The sequence below is a fragment of the Ruditapes philippinarum genome, unplaced genomic scaffold, assembly GCF_026571515.1.
Source record: "Ruditapes philippinarum isolate M1 unplaced genomic scaffold, ASM2657151v2 ctg1909_1_1_1_1, whole genome shotgun sequence".
Classification (NCBI taxonomy): Eukaryota; Metazoa; Mollusca; class Bivalvia; order Venerida; family Veneridae; genus Ruditapes; species Ruditapes philippinarum.
The window spans coordinates 44727-67951 of NW_026858687.1; the positions used below are offsets into that span (position 1 = coordinate 44727).

A 23225-nucleotide genomic window follows, 5' to 3' on the forward strand; every position below is an offset into this window, starting at 1 on the left:
CTTCATGAAGATTTGGTTTTATCTGATGGTTTCCGGTATCAATATCAATATACCTCACTAAGGTCATACCTATCTCGGTACCACAATTTGTCCAATTTATTTTTAGATATAATGACAGATTCACTAATGACAATAATCTTCAGGCAGCTTATTCCATTTATCATACATCTATGGAGAAATCTATTTAAATGCAGGGTCTAATTACATCTGATTTTAATTATCTGATAGATATGTCCTCTTGTGGTGTTATCATTAAAGGTAAAAAAATAGTTCATACATCTTCTTCTTCATTACCATGGATGAATAGTTGTATCTTATTAAATTGTTTTCTATGTTAATTTAGTGTTGGAAGATTTAAATATTTGAGTCTGTCTTTATTCTGCAATTGTTGTAGTCCAGGCACAATTTTAGAACTTCTAAGTTACAGTTTGGAATAAAATGGATTTAAGAGAATACTCATTTCCTGCATATATGTTTTACTTCTTTTACTTTGTTGGCCATTTATAGGAAAAAAACTGCTAAATTACAACCATTGGACCTTAAAAGTCAAGGATATCTATAGATCGAGGTCAAATCGAGTTTGATCTGTCCTAAGAGTAGTTCTGCTCTGTATGTCTGTCAGTAGTATGAAGACAATCTGAAGGCTGCTTTAACCAGAAAATCCTCAGTAGGGCAATTTTACACCAACCTTACTGTTCTAAAAAAAAAACACTGTTCTAGTCAGACAAATCACAGACATATGAATATTGAAATATTTCACAATTAAGGTAGAAGAGCAAAAAGCTCACTTTTAAGGGCATATAACTCAAAAAGTTGGATGGTAACCCATAATTTCAGTAATTTTATTTTGGAAAAGTGCATTATATTACTTCACCAACACGGCATCCCCCGAGAGTTATTTATCATACAACAGTGACATTTGTTTCTTTAAATAGTATTTCAGGAAAGGAATCATCCGCCTTACAAATTTATATATAGAGAGTGGACCGGTAGATTAGAGGTATCGAAGGGTTTCCTGATTGTTCATGTACCTTCACGATGGCAAATCTATTTTCCAACTTTATTTCTACACTTAACGAAACTTATAAGTACTCCTACCAATTTTTTATTATATTGTGTCAGAATAACTATAACTAGTCTAAGTCGATACTGTATAAACTTTAATCATAGTATCATCATTTTATAATAGTAAATGCATTTTACAATAACTCAAACTTAACAGAATATCAGTAACTGAGATCACCATTGTAATAAAAATCAAATACCTTCAAGTTTAGTCAACCTGAGTTTTCTTGCAAGTTTGAAATCGGAGTACTTATAAGTTTCGTTAAGTGTATTTCACAATTATATGAAACAATTTATCTAGAAAATAACATATTTAACCTTTAGAAAGGCTGAAGGTCACTAAATAAATACATTAATTTTTGCAAGAAAGGTAGTATTTGGGATAAATAAAATGAAACACAATTTTTTTTCTTTTCATCTTACTTTATAAAGATAAATCAATCAAACCTTCTAGCATGTCAACCTTTATCAGATAACAATAATATAATCATCTGTTATGCATACAATAACAATTAAATATGTTAATTAATTAAAATATTTTCTTTTTCATCTAAAATTCAAATGTTTATATTTAGAACTGTAATTAACAATACACAATGAATCTGTCATGTTGTTTGATATAATTCAAGTACAACATCAAAAGAAAAACAATTTCATGTCAATATAAAACATATCATTGTCTAAAACAATACTTTTGTTTATGTCACTATATACATGTAGAATATACTGTCATATAATGTAGAATATACTGTCATATAATGTACATTTTAACAAAAAGATCAGCAAACAAAATAATGTTTGGATTACCTAACCTAATGCAGAAAGATCTATACATAAACTTATAGCAATTTAAAGCAATTACCATATAATTAATAAAACTTCAAATTCTAATACTGTTGCCCTTTTATACTGCTTTTGATCCTGGTTTACTATAATTACCCTGTTTTACTGTAATTGTCCTGTTTTACCATATTATAAAATTATCCCAATTTACTAAAATGTCCTGCTTTACTGTAATTTATCCCATTTTAATGAAATTTGTCTTGTTTTACTATAATTAGTACTGTTTTAAGTTATTTAACTTGTTTTACTTTAATTTGTCCTGTTTTACCAGAAGTTGTCCTGTTTTAATATAAATTTTTCCTGTTTTATGGTAATTTGTCCTATTTTATGGTAATTTATACTGTTTTATGGTAATTTGTCCAGTATCATACATACTGTAATTTACTGTTTTACTATGTCAGTCAAATTCCTTATAAGTAGGGAAATATATCATTTGCCCATTTAACATTCAATTCAAGCATGCTCCCTATTTGTTTAATGAACTTGCCCTTCTTTGAAATTGGAATGGTTCATTGCTAATTTTAAGGATTTCAATATTAAATTGCTTAAATAAAGCAGCCAAAGGTAAAGTCTTATCAGACTGAAAATAAAAGCCAGCTGTCTTACATGATCTTAGTACTAATTTTTTTCAAATTGAGACATGATAATTCTGATATGTAACATACAAAAGTTTTATAACATTTTGTCAAATAGCTCAATATAATATCTAAAATTACTAATTACAATATAATTCAATCTAACAAAGTAAAAAAAAAAAATAATTGTTGAAAAATCAACTTATTCCGACTTTACATGATCAGTTTTACAAAATAATTGAGCCACGTCACAACAAAACCAACATAATGGGTTTGCGACCAGCATGGTATCAGACCAGCCTGCGCATCCGTGCAGTCTGATCAGGATCCATGCTATTCTCTATCAGTTTCTCTACTTGTTATAGGGTCTGTAAGCAAACAGCATGGATCCTGATCAGACTGCCCGGATGCGCAGACGGGTCTGGATTCATGCTGGTCGCAAACCCATTATGTTGGTTTTGTCGTGACTTATTATCACAACTCTTTTAGAAAAAGAACACAGTGAGGAACAGTTCAATATCTACTCAATGTTATATGAATAGATAGAGAACAATTACTAGATGTATAAGCAACATTTTTGTAGAAAACAACAATAATACCTGTAAGTTAGACATATATATCTTTTTTAACAACAATGCCCAATATCTGAGACTTAATATAGTAGGACAAGCAACTAAAGTCTAGGTAAGAGGTCTGATATAGAAGGCATGGAATTGACATCCGATATATCGATAAGCCTGGTATCAAATATTTATGTCATTCTTATAAACAAAAATTACATTGATTTATAACATCATGTTAAGACAATTTATATTAAAAAGGACTGTTACAATCTGATGATTTCTCTTATTCAGAGCATAATTTATATTACAGACAAAAAATAAAAATACCCTTTCACAACTATTAGCAAGACAAATTTGTGGTGTGTGCCCCTTATTGGTTGAAAAACTAACACAGGGCAAATATCAAGTTGCTTGTCCTGTTATATCTAGTCCCATGTGTGACAAAATGATTTAAATTACAAAATGATCTACTTCAAAACTACCAGCAGTTTTAATACTTTGACCATCAAATGTTTTAATTATTACTGTCAATAACTACCCTGTGACTAGCAAATATAAAATTACCATAATACAAAAAATTAGTTCTACTAATGTTCATTACTAATGTTCAGAAAATTTTATAGCCAATTTAAACATCTGTTTCCCTATGTCTTGGAGTAAGAATGACATTGATACCCTCTCCTGGCCTCAATATCAGCTCTGCCAGGGGACACAACTCTTCCCTCGTCTGCATACTCTTCACAGAGAAGTTACGAAATATGCTTGATAACATTACTTTCTCTTCCATGATAGCAAATTTCTGACCTACAGCAATAGTTTAAAAGAGTTAGTATTATTAAAGATAACTTAATCACACAGATGAGAGTCTGATGTTTAAAAAAACAAATTATTTTGTTTCAGGGGCAATCAACACATTTGCACAAAGAATTGTGTCCCTTTTATTAAAGTCTGGGTAATGTAGTTTGTGAGACTTGGTACATGTCACTTTAAAACTATGTAGCACAAAACAAGCCATGTCTAATGGCCTAGTCATTTATAGAAATAAAAGTACAAATTTTCAGTCACTGTGAATATAAATGAGCCGCGTCACAACAAAACCAACATAGTGCATTTGCGACCAGCATGGATCCAGACCAGCCTGGGCATCCGCGCAGTCTGATCAGGATCCATGCTGTTCGCTATCAATTTCTTTACTTGCAATAGGGTTTATAAGAGAACAGTATGGATCCTGATAAGACTGCGCGTAACACAGGCTGGTCTGGATCCATGCTGGTCGCAAAAGCGCTATGTTGGTTTTGTCGTGACATGGCTCAAATTCTTGAACACACATGCTTACCTATACAGTTTCTGGCACCGGCTGAGAAAGGTATGTAGGCAAATGGATGCCGTGACACAGTATTCTCTGGTAGAAATCTGTCTGGATCAAATTTATCTGGATCTGGATATATGGACTCAATTCTGTGAATGGCAGCAGGTACAATCAAAGCACTTGTTTCCTTTGGAATCATAACACCACCTGAAATAATTTATTATTACATTTGTATATTACACTTTGTGAGATAATTGATAATCTTTTATCAATGATTTTAAATAATTTCTTTACTTTATGCCAACTTTCCTCAAGTTGTTGAATATTCTTAAATTTGGAACTATCCATATTAAATTAAAGGCACTTTAATATAACAATACCAAAATAAGTCTGTGACCTGTCAAGAGTAGGGTGAAACTGAAAGGACACAGTGAAATTATAATTGTTAAAGTGAAGTTTCAAACTGTTTTAAAGGCTACATTTTTACTGACCAATTTTTGTATCTTCAGTAAGGCTTCTTCCAAACACTGGTACAGATGGGAATATCCTTAAAGCTTCCTGAAATATGGTACAAAAATTGCCATATCACAGCGATACAGGGTCTTTCATTATGTGGAAAAACAATGAAAGGTAAAAAAATTAATTCAACCTTTACCTTGCCTTGCATTAGGAGCTGTTCATTATTAATTCAAGAGACAGTATTAAGACAATATTACAGTTATCAAATAACTTACCGCAAAAACGGTTAAAGTGCACATGAAGTGTAGGTTGCATTGGCTTTATACTAGTGGAATAATATGATTCAAAACAAAATGTGTTCATTTTATTTACATGTATGTACATGTAGTTACTTAGTTATTGAATCCAAAGGAAATTAAATAACACAAAATTAAATATCACAAAGCAGACTCGGATATTTTACAACTAACAAATACACAGCACTATGAGCATAACTATTTTTTTAGAAATTAAATTTTTAAAAATTAAAATGGCAAAACAATCAAACCTATCAGAAATGATTTAAGGGGGCGTTCATTAGTCTTTACATCTGAATTTTTATATAATACAAATATATATCTACTAACCTTGATACAACACTCCAGGTATTTCATCTCCTTTAGATCATCCATAGTAGCATTTCTGTCACTCTTTCCTGTATATATATATCAAAATTTAAAATTGAGCCGCGTCACGACAAAACCAACATAATGGGTTTGCGACCAGCATGGATCCAGACCAGTTTGCGCATCCGCGCAGTCTGATCAGGATCCATGCTGTTCGCTGACCAACTCTATTACAAGTAGAGAAACTGATAGCGAACAGCATGGATCCTGATCAGACTGCGCGGATGCGCAGGCTGGTCTGGATCCATGCTGGTCGCAAACCCATTATGTTGGTTTTGTCATGACACGGCTCAAATATACCTTAACCAGTAATTATTGGAAATTAAATGAACCAGCCCTTCATCTCTTTACCTGCCAGAATTATAGAGTATCTGTCTGGGACATTTCTACAAATTCTACAGATTATAAGACTTTACTTTAACATATGAGTGCTTATTTTTCACTTTGTTTATATGAAATGAACATTTATTTTGCAGCCTTACCAAATATTTTATCTAATTCCTGATGCACTTTCTCCTGGACATCCGGATCAGTTCCAATCAGATGTACAGCCCAATTTGCTGCCATTGCTGTAGTGTCATGGCCCTGTAAATAACATACAAATGAGCCTTGTCAAGACAAAACCAACATAGTGTGTTTGCGACCAGCATGGATCCAGACCAGCCTGCGCATCCACTCAGTCTGATCAGGATCCATGCTGTAAGCTTACCAACCCTATTACAAGTAGATAAACTGATAGCGAAGAGCAAGGATCCTGATCAGACTGCACAGATGAGCAGGCTGGTCTGAATACATGCTAGTCGCAAATGCACTATGTTGCTTTTGTCGTGACGCAGCTCAAATAAATAAGCCTAAATCTTCAAAGTAATAAATATGCAGTGACTCAAAGTTCTAAGCAGTCTAGACCATTCTAGTATCATTCCTTGATATATGAGACCAATCTGTGATACAGACTGACATATGCTGAACAGACAACATCACAAGTCATACTTAACAATTTATTTGCATTTTTACAACATCATATTGGACTCACTAATTGGCTGGCTACCCCTGTACTTATACAAAAGCACATGAACATTAAGACAATTTTCATCATAATTGTGACGTACATGTACATATAAAATGTCTTCATTTGAAACATACATGTTATTAAATATTTTGACTACTGGTTTCCTAGCAGTTTCCGGCCACAAATCACAGTTTTTAACAAATAAAATAAAAATCAGTCTATTAAGTGGTACAAAACTTTGACAGGACAAAGTTAGGTACCTGTCCAGCATTGCCATGTGTTTAATGTTGCACTTTCATTTTACTTTTTAATTTGAATATAGGCTTGAAATGTAACACCTTTTTTCACCTTTATTCAAAAATTCATAGCAGTTTTCCGGACCTTTTTTATTTTGAATATAATTCAGTACCATAAAGCATTTTTAAGATGGTTTTATCAGACAAACAGAACTTCCCAACCTTTTCCGTGTCGTCTGCAAAAATATTTTCCGAAGTATTGATTTCCCTAAAATGGGGTCTTGGTTATTGCGCATGGATATTCAAACTAGAATTCCCCAGGTGTTGCTTATTTTTGAAAGTCCCAAGTTCTCTTATTAACTTTAAATAACAGGCAAAACTTCAAAACATTTAAATCGCTGTACTATTTTAAATGCTGTTTAGCATAGAAAACAAATGTCTCTCTGATTGATGAAGTAATGTGGATGCCTTACTGGTAAAAATAGACTGTACTGGACGAAAATGATGAACGGCCGGAAAACTGCTAGGGGACGGAAACTGCTAGGAAACCAGTATAGCACATTTACAGACAAATTTTATTAAGTTTTCCCTCACCTCAAACATGAAAGTATCCACTTCCTCTCTGATATCAAGAAAAGAGAGTTTTTGGTTGTCAGCTGTTGCACATAGAAGCATATCAAGAAAAGCTAATCTTCTTCTGTTACCAAGGAAACTGCCAATATCTTGTTCATCTAGAAGTTCTTCCATAGTGATCTTATTATTATGTTGCTTGGCAAAATCTGCTTGTCTTTCTATAATCACCTGCATTCATATAAACAAGAGCTGTCGGTAGGACAGCAACGCTCGACTATTCTTAGTGCTTGATTGTAAAAATAAATGCTTGATACAGTTACCTCCTCCTGTTTACAGGTTGGGGTAATGATGGTGAACAAGTGTGCAAAGTTTCAAAGCCATATGTCAATGGACTTTGAAAATATTTGAACTATTACAAAAACTTTAACGTAAATTCTAAGTCGAAAAAGGGGCATAATTCTGTCAAAATGCTTGATACAGTTACCTCCTCCTGTTTACAGGTCGGGGTAATGATGGTGAACAAGTGTGCAAAGTTTCAAAGCCATATGTCAATGGACTTTGAAAATATTTAAACTATTACAAAAACTTTAACATAAGTGGTTACGCCGACGCCGACGCTCGGGTGACTACAATAGCTCTACTTATTCTTATCAAATAGTCGAGCTCAAAATAATTAAAAAAAAAAAACTTCAAACATTAACTTTAAGTTTTGCCAACACTGTAGAGCCAGCTTTAAAATTCATGCAGTCAGACACTGCTCTTTTCTGTTTTTCAAATTCTCATCTTCATATCCCCAAAATTGATAACGAACAGTTCCAAAATGGACGCTGGTCAAATCAATTAAAGAAATTCAGCGACCTATCTGTTAATGGTTTTCTTAGAAGATAAAGATAAGTTTTAAAATAACATGTAACTATAAAGATAATTAATCATATCCATGTAGTTATAATTATGTACTACACTTAATAATTTAATTTGTGTATTTTATCACCATGTAATTACAATGTAATAGGTTATAAACAGAGTTTTAAGAAATTAATTTTCTAATGAACAAAGTGAAGTGAGAAAAATTAGTTTCTTAAAACTCTGTATATAACCTATAACGACTAACAGTTAGCCCGTCTATTCACACCGAGTGCACTATGCAAATAGAGTCCATTAAATTGGCTCATTTAACATATAAATTTAATACATACAGTTGAGTTACAGCACTGTATTGTTAATATTTCAGCAAAATTTAAACAAAATATAGCAATTTCATTGGCAGACAAACTTTGGTGAACTGTTAACACATTTAAACAATATTAAAAAATTTTCAACAAAAAATTAATCATTCTAACAGTATCGGAAATTTTTATATATAAACAAAGAAGGCTCGAAGCGTGCATAATTCTACAACAATACACTCGCCGTTCTTATTACCTCCCTGTGTATTTTCAAACCGACACATGGACGGCGCCATTTTGTTTGATAAATCAGATAAATAAAATACAATTTTTGTCGAATTTTGATTTGAAAACTGTCTAGAATGAAAGAAAATGGTCTAACTAAGAAAATGAATCTGAACACCAATATCTTTAATCCAGTCGTTAACATTGTACATATGTTTAAAAGTGTTGTTTATGTGACGTCACAATGTAGCGCCAAACAATACGTGAAAAACAATCAAATCATGAAGAATATTTCAATGTCGCAAATGAGTTAAATTTCACATTTATTTCACTATTAATACTTTTTATTTCGCTTGAAAAATATAGAGTGAAATAAAATAAACCAACAAAGTTTTATAAACGTTTTCAAAATTCATTATTCTCAAAATGTTTCTTCACACGGTAGATTTAACGACAGTTTTTTTTCAACACACTGGAACAGCCGTTGAAGAACGTTTCTATTGGAAACTCTGAGGCAAAAACAAATTTAACCACCAAACATAAAGTCCAAATGTTCTTTTCACAAAATGCAAATTAAGAAATTACAAGGTATTATCTAAAATATCTATCAAACAATGTACAAAATGTACCTTCTCTGTGAATGTATGAAGGATAGACAGACATTTCTTGTAATCTTTCCCCGGTCCGACCAAGTCAAACAGAAACTCTGGCCACATCCATGGAGATCGTTGTCTGAGAAATGTGATCTCTGATGCTCTGAAATATAACACATGGATAAATCAATTCTTAAATCTTAGAAAACTTGGTAAAAATCAGCAATACAAGAAACTCGGAGGATACATAAAGATAAACAAGAGCTGTCACATAAGACAGCGAAGCTCGACTAATAAAATACTGGACGCAGTAAGGAAGACAAAACTATGATAAAAAAATCAATTATGTATAATTATGTATTAAGTTCTAAGATCTAGGGGAATAATTCTGAAAATAGTCACACTAGAGTTATGAACCTTGTCACACAACATGTGTGTAATGATAAGAAATATATATTTGAAGTTTGAAGTAGAAGTTAAGAAGTTATAATATTTCTTAAAGAAAATCCTTCAAAGAAAGATAAATCTGTAAATATTGCTTCAAGAGTTATGAACCTTGTCACATAAAATGTAATTGATGATAAGGAATAAGTATTTAGAGTTTGAGGTAGATACCTTTAAAACTAAAAATGTTATAGTAAAAACTAACATTTTTCAAGTAAAATAATCTAAGTTTATGGGGAGATCATTCTTGCAATATTGGTGCTAGAGTTATGAGCCTTGTCGCATAAGATGTGGTTAATGATAAGGTACATATATTTGAAGTATAAAGTTGATTCCTTTAGAAATAAAAAAGTAACAGTAAAAAATAATATTTTTTTAAGGAAAATTCTAAGTTCAAGGGGAGATAAATCTCAAAATATTGGTGCTAGAGTTATGAACCTTGTCTCATAAGACGTGGTTGATGATCAGGTACATATATTTGAAGTATGAAGTTGATCACTTAAGAAATAAAGAAGTAACAGTAAAAAATATTATTTAATTTTACCCATATGGTGCTATATCAGTCAAATATATTTCATATTTTTTAAAGATAAATATGAAATATAAATATGAAAGTAGGCGGAGTCTAAACTCATATTTATTTTAACAGACTTCTTTTGACATTTTGTCTGAAAAATCTGAAAATACAAAACAACTTTTTGTTGAATTTTGTTTTGAAAACTATCTAGAATGATAGAAAATGGTCTAACTAAGAAAATAAATCCGAACACTAATATCTTTAATTCAGTCATTAACGCTGTACAGACATTTAAAGAGTTGTTTACGTGATGTCACAATGTAGCGCTAAATATCACACGCAAAACAAGACAATAATTATATTACTGCACTCTGTATACAAATAGCAAGCAAGGGGGTTCGTAACCATTTTTCTTTGATAATGAAATTAAATAAAAAGGTTATTTTTTCATTTATATATTTTCACTCAACATGATAAAATGCCACATATTTTCACTCGCTGTCCCAGCTCATGAAAATATATGGCATTTTGTCATGTTTTGTGAAAATATATTCCATATTTCACTCAAACGCAAAAATATCCTCTTAGTATTTTTTAAGGAAAATTCTAAGTTCAAGGGGAGATAAATCTGAAAATATTGGTGCTAGAGTTATGAACCTTGTCACATAAGATGTGGTTGATGATAAGGAACATATATTTGAAGTTTGAAGTTGATACCTTACGAAATGAAAAAGTTATAGTGAACTAGAAATGTGTCATCATGCCACGGATGCCCCCGCATGCAGCCAAAAATTCAGATGGTGCATTAATTATTTTTTTCATCTTAAGTTCAAAGCCCTTAAAACTTTTCACAAACCATTTTCATACAATGTTCAAGGCACTGAAATTATTCAGTCATTACCTTTTAAAAATAGCATATAATGCATATTTGTAGCCAAAATAATGGCTAAAAGTATGAGTGCTGAAACTGAAAGTTCAAAATTTTTCCAACATTCAGGAAAGATAAGTTTGTCTAAAATCATTGAACCACGACCAAATTCAAACTTAAACTGCTTATTCCTAAGATGTATCTATATTATTTTCAAAGTGAAGGGACATAACTCTGCCAAAAAATCATCAAACCATGACCAAATTCCAACTTGACCTGCCCATTCCTTTGACATATCCATATGTCGAATTTAAGTTGAAAATGTAACACTGTTGGGTAGATAATGAACAGAAACTGTAAATTTCATATTATTTTCAAAGTGAAAGGGGCATTACTCTGCCAAAAATCATTGAACCATGACCAAATTCGAACTTGGCCTGGGCATTCCAAAAACATATCCATATGTCAAATTTGAGTTGAATGTGTTGTACCATTGGGGAGATAATAAACGAAAACTGAAAATTTCATATTACTTTCAAAGTAAAAGGGGCATAACTCTGCCAAAAATCATTGAACCATGACCAAATTTGAACTTGACCTGCGCATTCCTTTGACGCATCCATATGTCATTGTTTGAGTTGAATGTGTTGTACCTTTGGGGAGATAATGAACGGAAACTGAAAATTTCATATTGTTTTCAAAGTAAAAGGGGCATAACTCTGCCAAAAATCATCGAACCATGACCAAATTCGAACTTGACCTGTATTTTCTCATAACATATCCATATGTCAAGTTTGAGTTGAATGTGTTGTACCTTTGGGGAGATAATGAACGGAAACTGAAATTTCATATTATTTTCAAAGTAAAAGGGGCATAACTCTGCCAAAAATCATCAAACTGTGACCAAATTCGAACTTGACCTGCATTTTCTCATGATATATCCATATGTCAAATTTGAGTTGAATGTGTGCAACCGTTCTTAAGATAATGATTGGAAACTGATGATGACGGAATGACAGAATGACGGAAGGACGGAATGATGGAACAGGGTAACACTATATGACCCGGCCATTACATGGCGGGGGCATAAAAATATTTTACTGCACCAAAACTTTAATTTGAAATCTGGATGCGGACGCCGGGGCGAGTAGGACAGCTCTACATATACTTTGTATTGTCAAGCTAAAAAAAGAAACTTTTCACTTCATAACTGGGTAGAAACATTTAGTGGCAGTAGACCTCCAGATGCCTGTTTTATGTAATATTTCAGATATGAGTAGATATGCTGATAGAACCATCAACATTCTACAAACTACCTGGATAGCTTCCTCATTTGAATGAATTAAATATTCTTGAAAAATGAATCATGAAGAACAGCAACAAGGCCTGGGGCAAATGACTTAAATTCTGAAGCCTTAACCAATCTGCCACAGAGATCTTGTCACCTTAGTGCAATAACTGATTAACTTCTATTAAATTTAAAAGGACTTCACCACTTATTGCACTAAGGTGACAATCTGTTTATTTGTTTAGCACCACATTTGGGAATGACTTTCACTTGACACTTAAGAGTTCCATTAAATGATTAAGGCTTAAATTTTAATTAATGGACTGTTGTTTGAAACAGGGGATATAGTGATGTTGCAAGCCATATTCTGTTATAGTCAAATTAACAATACTACATAAATGAGTTTTTACACAAAACTGTCACTGTATAAAACTCAACTTACTGATACACTGCCTTGACATATTCAGAGTTCCTATCCTTCTGTGCATTTACACATTTTCCCATAGCAGTTTCTACAAAACATCAAAAAAATATATGACAATGTTTAAAAATAAGTATTGAAACAGATTATAAAGTAAGCACACAATCATAGCTTCACAAAAACTTATGTACTGATGTTAGAATCACATAAATAATATTTCACTGCATACCTGTCACAGATAAAGTCAAAATATTGAATGCATATCATGGCTAAAGTAAAGAACACATTGTTAATTCAAACCACAACTTACCATAGAAAATACTAAATATAATCAGTCTTATCTATATAATATTTTTCCTATCATAAAATACCTACCACATATGATATCGAGGGCACAAAGAGTTATATCATTAAACACATCAACAGTTGACACACCATCGGCTTTCTTTTTTAGAATGTTCAGAAGAACTTTTGATTGGTCATTGAACACAGCCACAAAGTCATGAAGAATTTTGAAGTGAAATGATGGAGTTAACAGTTTACGTCTAATCTTCCATTTATCACCTGTGCTGAAATAGAAAAGTCACTTATTGCATTAAATTTCAGAATTGGGTTTGAATTATGTAAAATTTGTATTCTGTAAGTTATCAACATTAACCCTCAGCCTGCTGTAAACAACTGATTTTATCACTGCAAACCAATGTCTTGTTCATCTTTAAGTTCTTGCATAGTAATCTTATGATTCATTCAGGAAATTCATGACAATCTTTTGAAAGTGGCCAACAAACTGATGTCATAGTCATGGATTTCAGTAAGGCATTTGATATGGTGGACCATCACAAACTTGTGAGTAAACTAGAAAGATTGAGTACAGGTTATGAGGTTACAAATTTGGTCCATTCCTTCCTTAGGTCATGCTCCCAGCAAGTTGTAGTTGAAGGTCAAAAATCAGGAATCCTACCAATCCTCTCAGGTGTCCCCCAAGGCTCGGTATTAGGTCCCTGCCTTTTCCTTTCTTACATAAAAGACCTCCCGGATAGTGTCAAAGGTAAGGTTATACTCTTTGCAGATGATACTGTTGTCTACCTAACCTTCAGATCTAAACAAGATGCCCAAACCCTCCAAGATGACCTTCATGCTTTAGAAAGATGGGAAAAAGACTGGTCCATGGAGTTCAACCCTGATAAATGTGAAGTTCTCAGGATAACAAGAAAAAGAAACCCTGTAATATTTCCTTATACCCTCCATAACATCTAACTAAACTCAACTCAAGAAGCGAAATACTTAGGAGTCACTATTAGTCAAGACCTTTCATAGACCAAACATATAAACAACATTACATCTAAAGCAAATAACTCCCTCAGATTCATTTGAAGAAATGTTAAAACCCCAAATAAAAAGATAAAGGAAACTGCATATAAGACCTATGTTAGACCTCAGGTTGAATATTGCTCCATAGTTTGGCATCCTTGGCAGAAATACTTAATTTATAAGATAGAGCAAGTACAAAGATCAGCTGCTAGATACATTTTTAATGATTATGACTATACAAGTAGTGTCTCAAAAATGGTAAATGAACTTAATTGGCAAATCCTTGAACAGTGTGGAAACATCAGTGCTGTAACCTACTTGTATAAAATCCAAAACAACATTGTTTTTGTTGACCATCAACACTTTACTCAAACACGAAATCTGAACTACCTGATACCTTACTCGAGGACACAATATCATCAAAATTCTTTCTTTCCTAGGAGCATACGTCTTTGGAATAGCCTTCCTCTAACTGTTCAGTCTTGCCCCAGTTTCAACATCTTTACTGAGAGGCTTGACCCATTCTATAAATTCTAAATTGCACACTATGTCTTTTAAATTAATAGTCTTGTAGAACTTTTATTCTTTTAACTTTTTAATTTGCATATAAATATTTTTTTTTATTAACAGTTCCCTGACAACGCTCCTACTAGTCATAATCAGAATTGATTGTTAAGAAGTATAATGTAGATGTAGATGTACTGTGACTGTATACAATTTATGATGCGCTGCTGTGATTGTTTCCTCATATGACTGGTTAGTTCAAGGAATCAGACACCAGAGAGATTAAAATAAATCACAACATTTCTTCACATTCAAATTTCAATAAATAATCATTATACATAATTAATACAATATGTACAATTAACAACAAAGAAATTTTGCAACTCATATGAATTTTACTACTGACAGTAAAGAAGTTTGACCAATTCCTATCAGTTAACATTTCAAACTGTTACTATACTCTCCAAATAATCATTATAAGTATTACACATACTTCTTAAAACAAAATATAATTTAAGAAGACACATTCAAAGTGTTTTAATTATCACCTTGTAAGAAGTCCTGTTCCCAACCAGGGGTGAAGATAGTTGTAGTCTGTTGACTTGTCCAAGTGTTTAGAGCTATTCATTAGAGGCTAAAATATATAAATTCCAATATATACAAATTATCAATGTTTTATCATAAATGAACTGATTCTACAATAAGATCATTAATTGAATAACTTTAATGTCAAAATCCATTAAATTTGTCCAGATAGGTAATTACATGTATCAAACAAGTCTATTTGTCAATGAGTGAGTGAGTGAGTCAGTGAGTGAGTGAGTGAGTGAATGGAATGAATGAATGAATGAATGAATGAATGAATTACCTCTGCCTCTTCAGGGCTGCAAACAAGTACCAACGGATGTCCTCCAATCATAAGTCTGAAGACACCTTTGGGCCCATACTCGTTTATCATTTCATAAAGCTGCTCTGTAAATTCTGAAATAAAAGTAAAACTTAAACATGATGCTTCAAATACTCTAGTTAGGCTGGTATGATTCTAAACAAGTCACATCAGTTTTAACTATTTGAGTGTCTGACCAAGAAATAAAATTCATCATTATTTTTACCGACATTTATATTATTTTCTATATTGTCTGACTAACACTTAACCCATCACCTGCGGAACTAAAAGTGATATTACCTTTTTAAAGTTTGTGAATGGTTTCCTCACCAGCATAGAGACTGATCAGCCTGCATGTCCATGCAGTCTGACTAGACTGCTCTATACTGTTGGCTAACTAACTTGAACTTTTGATATTGATTTCTCCAAAACTGATAATGGACAGTTCCAAAAATATAAGGTGGACAAGTCCATTAAAAAAATTAAGCAGGTTATGGGTTAAAGAAGTGTCAAGTCACGTCTCATCATCTGTTACATTTGATATATCAAGATGTTGTTATGTACTAGACAAGCAAGGCTAATTCAGAAAATTTTTCCACCCTCATTGTCTTTTACTAGGAATTTAGCAAAAGTTTGTGCAATTTAAATTAAAGCAATGAAATGTGAAAAATTCCCACCATGCTGTTAGTTTTGAGAGTGATTACAAGCAAATAAACACAATGCTGTAAATTATTGTGCATAAGAATCGATTCCCTTCAGAAGAAAAGCTTAAGGTTATCATAACAAGACCCTGATAGTGGTAGCTGTGCACTTAGAATGGTTACAATATATACTAGCTAGGGAATAGTGACTGTAAATAGCAACCCCAGACCATTTATTAAAGTAATATATATGTATATGCAATTATGTTAACATTAAAGATCTAAGTGAGACCATTACAGAACAGTTTGAATTTTCAATTTATCTCTTCTAATAAAAAAGTTATGATCTTTTAAAGTCATAAAATTTGGTCGACTTTTTAGAATTTTTACTCTTATATGTTTATATAGTTCGATTCGCGGAACGCGGAACTCGATTTCGAGTTTTATTTAGTTTTTCTTTTATAATTTTTTTAAAAATTTAGATATCTGCATGAAACTTGGTCATCTTTTGTATTTTTTCCTGCTCTTTTCATTTTTGAAGTCTATTTTTTGGTATCTTTTCATCCTGACCTTAAAACACCTTATTTTCACACAAAAAAATCCAACATTTTTTTTCAAAATTTATTCAAATGGTAAAACCCATATTTCATCATGATTTTCTTTTTAATAATATGCTACAAGATGATAAAATAAAATAAATTAAATTAAATACATTATAACAGTTATAAATAACAATAAACAGTTCACATTTGGCTAAGATGGCAACAGTTTTCAATCCCTCATCATGTAATATTTTAAGAACTATTGACTTATTGATTGTTTCATTTTCAAAATAAACAAGTCCATGTGAACAAAATATACAAGTCCAGTCAAAGCATCACAGTTTTCTTGATTTTGTAATAGTCATTACAAATGTAGGACACAATGTTTACTTAAATTTCAGTTAAAAAAACTGATCCTTAAAACCTAAATATTTTATTTCAAGGTCACTGTGTTCCTTAAAAAACCACTGTCTTCCCGAGTTTCTGGCTTCTGGAACTAATCCGCAACACAAAATGAATGTCCTGTTGACTTCCTGGGTGTCCTTTCTAGCTGGCCAAGTAAACACTCCAGCCATGCGACATGGGGCCATGAAGTTAACGGTGGCTACATCCTTCTCAACCTTTTCTACACAACCAGGATACCAGGCATCCTGGTACGCAATAGCTACATAATCGCCAAGACGGAAATCAAATTGGTCCTCCGTAGTTGTAGGAACATCAGGTTGTGGTGTACACACAACTCTGCGTCGTTTTGGTTTTGGTTTTTGGGTCATTGATTCGAACAGCTCTCGTCGTACTGAAGTCTCCTCAGCTGTGTGAATTTCCCTGAGGTTCCTTCCACCTTTGCGAGCAGCTTTCAATAAATCATTTTTTTCACTTTCATGTTTTTTGTCAAGCCATTTGAACAACTGGCGTCTATTTCTTTTTATCAGTTGTACACTTGAATGATGGTGGAAGGATGCATTTGGGCGTCTTCGTTGTGAACTGTCTAAGTCACCAAAATGGTGTTCACATCCTAAATTTGTCACGTGGGCATATTGTGTTCTTTGGAGGTCAGATTTTGATGGGGTTTCTGCATAACGGCCCCCTTCAAGAAAGTCTGCTAACTGTTTTTCTACAGTTCTTTTCATTGAACCACTTAGTATGGATGTCAGCCTGTTTGACAGTTCATTTTGTCTTTCTTCCACACACTTTTGATATTTGTCAACATGAGGAACATAGGCATTAGGCAACCATTCCTTTTCAATCATTGTAATTGGTTCTTTTTCACATTCATCTAGGAAAACCCACAAACTGTTGATATAAGGAAATAACTCCAAATACTTTACTGAGCCAGAGGTAACTAACCACCAGTACGGTCCTGTAACCTTCACATACATAGCTGTTAATGCTGAAAGCATTGTTTGGACAATTGGGGATTGAAGGTCTGCTTCAACTGCTTTGATTTTGTTGTTTGGACAAGGGACATTTTTGATGACCTCTAAAAAGTCACTGAGATGGAAGAGAATCTCTGCTGAGGTTTGGAAAAGTCCATTAAATCTATTGTCTCGGTAGTTTCCAATTAAAGACCGAAGACCCTTGTTGGCACAGAATGACTCCCATTTATCGCGCAAACCCAGATGATCACCTGCGGGACCAAATATGCCGGAAGTAGTATATGCTACCCTTTCTGCAACAGTTTGTTTCTTGGACCAGTTTTTGAAATATGGTAGCTGATCTCTGCCAATTGGTTCATCACTAATTGTTTTTTCTTCTTTTTTCAGGTCATCACATACATATCGATGAAAGCCAAGTAGGACATGGGCCATGCAGTGGAATTGCAAAACTGTAGTTTTTGTGCCCTCATTTGAACATGTTTCAAGTTCTTGGTCTCGCCATTCATTCAAAAATTTGTCAGCACATTTCTCATTAGCTGCGCGGTCGCTCATTGTGAATGCAAGCTTTTCAAGTGATTCTCTTATAAAGTCTGTACTTTCATTTTCGCTGCTTTTTTCCGATTTTGGAGTGGAATCAGAATGACATTTGGCTAGCTCGGTTAAATGAGTCTTTGTGACAAGGTTGATTTTTTCAGCAGTTTCTGATACAACTCGTTTGAATCCAAGGCTAACAATTTCACCATTGTCTAATGTTATAGAAGTGTCTAATATTTTCTTTTTTTGTCTCGAAGTACCATCTCGACTGATGCCAAAGCTTTCTGAAGTGTGTAGTCGGTCTGCTATATAGCTTTTCACCAAAAACTGTCCTTCATCTACAATGTTTTGTATAGTTGACTTTGTCGGGAGTTCTTTGTCATTTATTTGGCATCTGAAAATGTGATTTGCAACTACTTGTATTGCTGAAGGGATCTTTTCAATGGCTATTTCAAGGCCAAATAATTCAATAACACAAAGTCTCAGGTCATTTGTAAATATTCCCCTATCATCCTTGAGGTCAGATTTTTTTCCTTCTCTCAGTGTTTCTAATTCGAGCATCAAGCTGTCTCTGTCATCACGATTATAGTCTTTTGTCAGGTTGTCATTAGTTTCATTTCTTTTTTCATCACCTTCTCTCATTTTCTTAAGTGTAGTCCTGTAATAACTATTTAGTTTTTGGGCATTTATTTTCTTCTTTTGTTCTTCATACAATCTTTGGTTTTCTGCTTTTATTTTCTCATGTAAGATTTTCAAGTCTTCAAGTTCTGCATGCAACTCTGAATTAGCACTTTTTAACAGCTCACCTTCATTCTTGCTTTTGAGTAATGCATGCTTGGTTTCACGCAATTGTTTTCGTGTTTTTGCGGCGCACTCATCACGTTTAGTTACATTGCGTACAGAAAAGTGACCTTTGATACTCTGTAGACGTTCCACATTTTGCTTTTCAGATTCAGTTAGTTTTGTGAGCTTTTCAAGTGTGTTTTGTTTCACCAATATTCTGTACTGCAGATTGTTTTCTTTTTTGGCATCCTCATTTTGACATGTTTTCATTTTTGCTGGCAATTTCTGTTTGATAGGGGACGATTTCTGTTTGATAGGGGACGTGGGACTGGGAAAAGTTTCATTTGCTGGTGACATCTGTATAGGTGACTTGGGACAGGTCTCATTCATCAAAAGGTGCTATCTACTGACACAACATAATACTGATATTAGTTAGCTAGAAATGTGTCCGTAGGACACGGACGCCCCCACACTTCACTGTTTTGTCAATCTTATGACTCTAGGTAAAATATTTTTTGGGCTACACATGCCACAAGTTGGAAACTAAAATCCTTTACTAAGTAAAGGGCAAGGACTTTACAGATACTGAATAAATCCACAAGCAAACCCCATGGCCCATAAGTGCACATGCTGACCAACATTATTATAAATTTTCAAGCCTACAAGTCAAATACTTTTTTAGCTATGCATGAACAAGTTGAAAATTGCAAATTTATACTAAGTCAAGGGCAATATCTCTAACAAAACTGAAAAGAAAATCCACATGCAAAACCCCAGAAGCATAGTTTCGAAATGATGCTGATCATTACTCCTGTAAAGTTGGTTGATTCTAACTCAAGCATTCAAGGAACAAATAACACAACATTAGGAACGGTTTTTACTAAGTCAAGGGCAATAACTATAGAAATACTGGATAAATCCACAAGCGAAACCCATGGTGCACAACTAAGCATGCTGACCAACATTCCTATTAAGTTTTTGAGCAATGTGCGACACAGTTTGAAAATTGCAAATTTTTACTAAGGCAAGGGCAATAAATCTTCAAACAAATAAATCCAAATGAAACTAGAACTATCACTAAATGTGATCAATACCCCCACAAGACTGCTTCGGAAATGAGGATGTTACTAGTAACAGAATACCTTGTAAAAGAATTGAAATATAGACTTATGGTTGTGGGCAATTAAAGATAGTTGTGGTTCTTGTATGTTGCATTTCCTTTCAATGTGGTTGGCCATTGATGAAGTTTTATTGAATTACTCTGTAATAAGTCCAGAAGACAAGGAAAAGAAACAAAGGGCAATAACTCTATAAATACTGAAGATGGAGTTATAGTTCTTGTGCACTGCACTTCCTCTAATTGTGCTTGACCATTGTATGAAGTTGTTTTGAATTCCAACCAGTACGTTTTAAGTTATGCTCTGGACAAGGAAAAGTATCAAAGGGCAGTAACTCTGTATTTTGTCAAGATGGAGTTATGGTTCTTGTGCACTGCACTTCCTCTCAAAGTGCTTGACCATTGTATGAAGTTATATTGAATTCCAACCATTAGTCTTCAAGTTATGGTCGGGACAAAAGAAAGCAATGGAAAAGTAACAAAGGGCAATAACTCTGTAATTACTTTAGATAGAGTTATGGTTTTTGTGCACTGCACTTCCCCTTATTGTGTTTGACAATTGTATGAAGTTGTTTTGAATTCCAACCAGTAGTTTTCAAGTTATGCCCTGGACAAGGAAAAGTAACAAAGGGCAATAACTCTGTAATTAGTCAAGCTAGAGTTATGGTTCTTGTGCACTGCACTTCCTCTCAATGTGCTTGACCATTGTGTGTAGTTATATTGAATTCCAACCATTAGTCTTCAAGTTATGGTCCGGACAAAAGAAATGGAAAAGTAAGTTTATTGAGACTTGATGGTATACGGTATTTTTTCATATATGTAAAAATTGTTTGAAAACCATTTTTATCGTTGTAATAGATGTCCCATTCGTGTTTAAATATTAAAATGGTTTTGGTACAGTGTTTACAGGGTTGATCACGTTCATGGGGGGCAGGATCTGACCCCCAAGCGTCTGTGGAACTACTGGGTAGGGCAGCGCACTATAAGCATGCATGCTAAAATTGTTTATCTTCCAGTGGCAGCTGAAGTAGATGTGTTGCCAGAAAATTCTGAAATATGATATGTCTACAAATTTAGTTAAAGTTTCTCATCTATGATTATAAATAACATAATGAACTTTGACCTGTTGATAAGTAATTCATTTAATTTACCTTTGGGCTTTCTTCTAAGCTGATGAACATTACCAATAATTGGGAGTGACTTTGGACCTCCAAGTTTATCAGCATTTCGTCTGATCTTTTCCTGCTTGTAAAACCAATAAGTAATCAAACATACAACTATCGCAACCAGGACCACAGAGAGAGCCACCATTTTGGCTAAGTCATGTGATATATCACGTGATTAAAAAAGAAGGGAGCAAATCTTCGGAACTTTTCGCCGAATATTTACGGAAACGGACGGAAAATTGCCTTTGCCTTTTGGATATTTTTTGAGGGGTAAAATAGTTTTCAGAAGGAGCTACTAATCAATAAAGGTGGATGATATGTTTTGAAGAAAAAAAACTTCTCTAACTGAAATTATAATGGGACACATATATATATTTCTGTTTAAAGAATGCATGATGAAAGAGATATTTGTACAGTACATTCGTAAGTATATTATAAAACAAGAACGGTAACTCTCAGAACAAAAATGGCAGCCTCCACAGTCGCAACGAGAGTTTGTGAAACTACGAGCTGTAATAAAGATGCTAAGCTCCAATGTCCTACTTGTATAAAACTTGGAATTCCTGGATCATATTTCTGTGACCAGGTTGAATATTTTTTACTCCTATACTTTGTTTATCACTATTTATTCTTCTTTTTGATAGAAAATAGATCTGTCAAAACTCAAATTAATTTTTGAGATTTACATAGACATGGTAGACTTTTCATTCTTTTGTTGTTTTGTATGGAAGATGAATTTTTAAATGATTTTAGTTAATTAAGCACATGCATGGATCAAATGCATAATCATAACCATGATAACGGCAAAAGAAGCTTTTTTTCATAACGGCATGATTGGAGTTGAATAAATAAATAAATAAATAAAAAGAACATTGAAAAAAAGGTGAAAATGTAACGCAACGGCCGTTGTGGTGTAGTGGTTAGCATACTGTACCTGCAATTCATAGACTTGACCTGTGGTCGTAGGTCTTGCTGTGGCGTGCCCATTTTTCATGCGAATTTTACACAGGGTTACACAGGTGCAAACCCGGGTTATAAAGTGGTGAATTTTGGGCAGCAGGCGGGTGGGGAAAATATTTTTGTAACAGTTTTCTCAGCAACTGCTTATAGCAACCTCATGATCATTGCAGGGATTTTTTGGGCTAATTTTATAGCGGTTATTGGGTCATATTCTCAAATAGGAAAAAATTCCCAATTGAAAGTTGTAAAATAAAAATATTGGATAAAAGTTCTAAAATCTTTGCAAATAAGGGCTTCTTCACTGTAAATTGTAATAGTGCTTAAATGTTTGAAGATGCCATCATTGACAGTAATTGTTTGTATCCATTTAATCACTGCAAAATTTCAATCATGTATTTTTCCCATTTTTTAACAAAACGCCGCTGAAATTTTCAATTCCATGGGTATGGGTCGTGTTCCCAAAATGCTGGAAAAATCTCTGAATTGGTATACTTGGTCCCATACCATGGGATTCGATTTCAGGTATGTCGCTCATCCATTTGCTGTTTACCAACTTAGTTAAATTTTCAACATCAATTTTGAATGG

General features: G+C 33.3%; 1 protein-coding gene across 1 annotated transcript; it reads right to left on the reverse strand.

Annotated features, from left to right (window-relative positions):
- Nucleotides 1-1488: 1488 nt before the first annotated feature.
- Nucleotides 1489-21852, reverse strand: LOC132753954 (cytochrome P450 4V2-like). The gene is made up of 12 exons (XM_060744526.1): nucleotides 21665-21852; nucleotides 15503-15615; nucleotides 15183-15268; nucleotides 13195-13388; nucleotides 12841-12910; nucleotides 9318-9444; nucleotides 7319-7525; nucleotides 5962-6064; nucleotides 5441-5508; nucleotides 4847-4913; nucleotides 4383-4562; nucleotides 1489-3850 (listed from the first exon to the last, which is right to left on the reverse strand). Exons 1-12 carry the CDS (start codon nucleotides 21822-21824, stop codon nucleotides 3675-3677), a joined length of 1551 nt encoding a protein of 516 aa, XP_060600509.1. The 5' UTR covers nucleotides 21825-21852; the 3' UTR covers nucleotides 1489-3674.
- Between the last annotated feature and the right edge of the window lie 1373 nt (nucleotides 21853-23225).

Bases quoted from the DNA above. Each gene is read 5' to 3' on its own strand.
- LOC132753954 (XM_060744526.1), bottom strand. From the start codon at position 21,824: ATGGTGGCTCTCTCTGTGGTCCTGGTTGCGATAGTTGTATGTTTGATT. The intron at 15,269-15,502 runs GTAATTCATTCA...TATATATTTTAG, and splicing joins GCAGCCCTGAAGAGGCAGAG to CCTCTAATGAATAGCTCTAA. The intron at 9,445-12,840 runs GTAAGTTGAGTT...GTTATATTTCAG, and splicing joins TATGTCAAGGCAGTGTATCA to AGCATCAGAGATCACATTTC.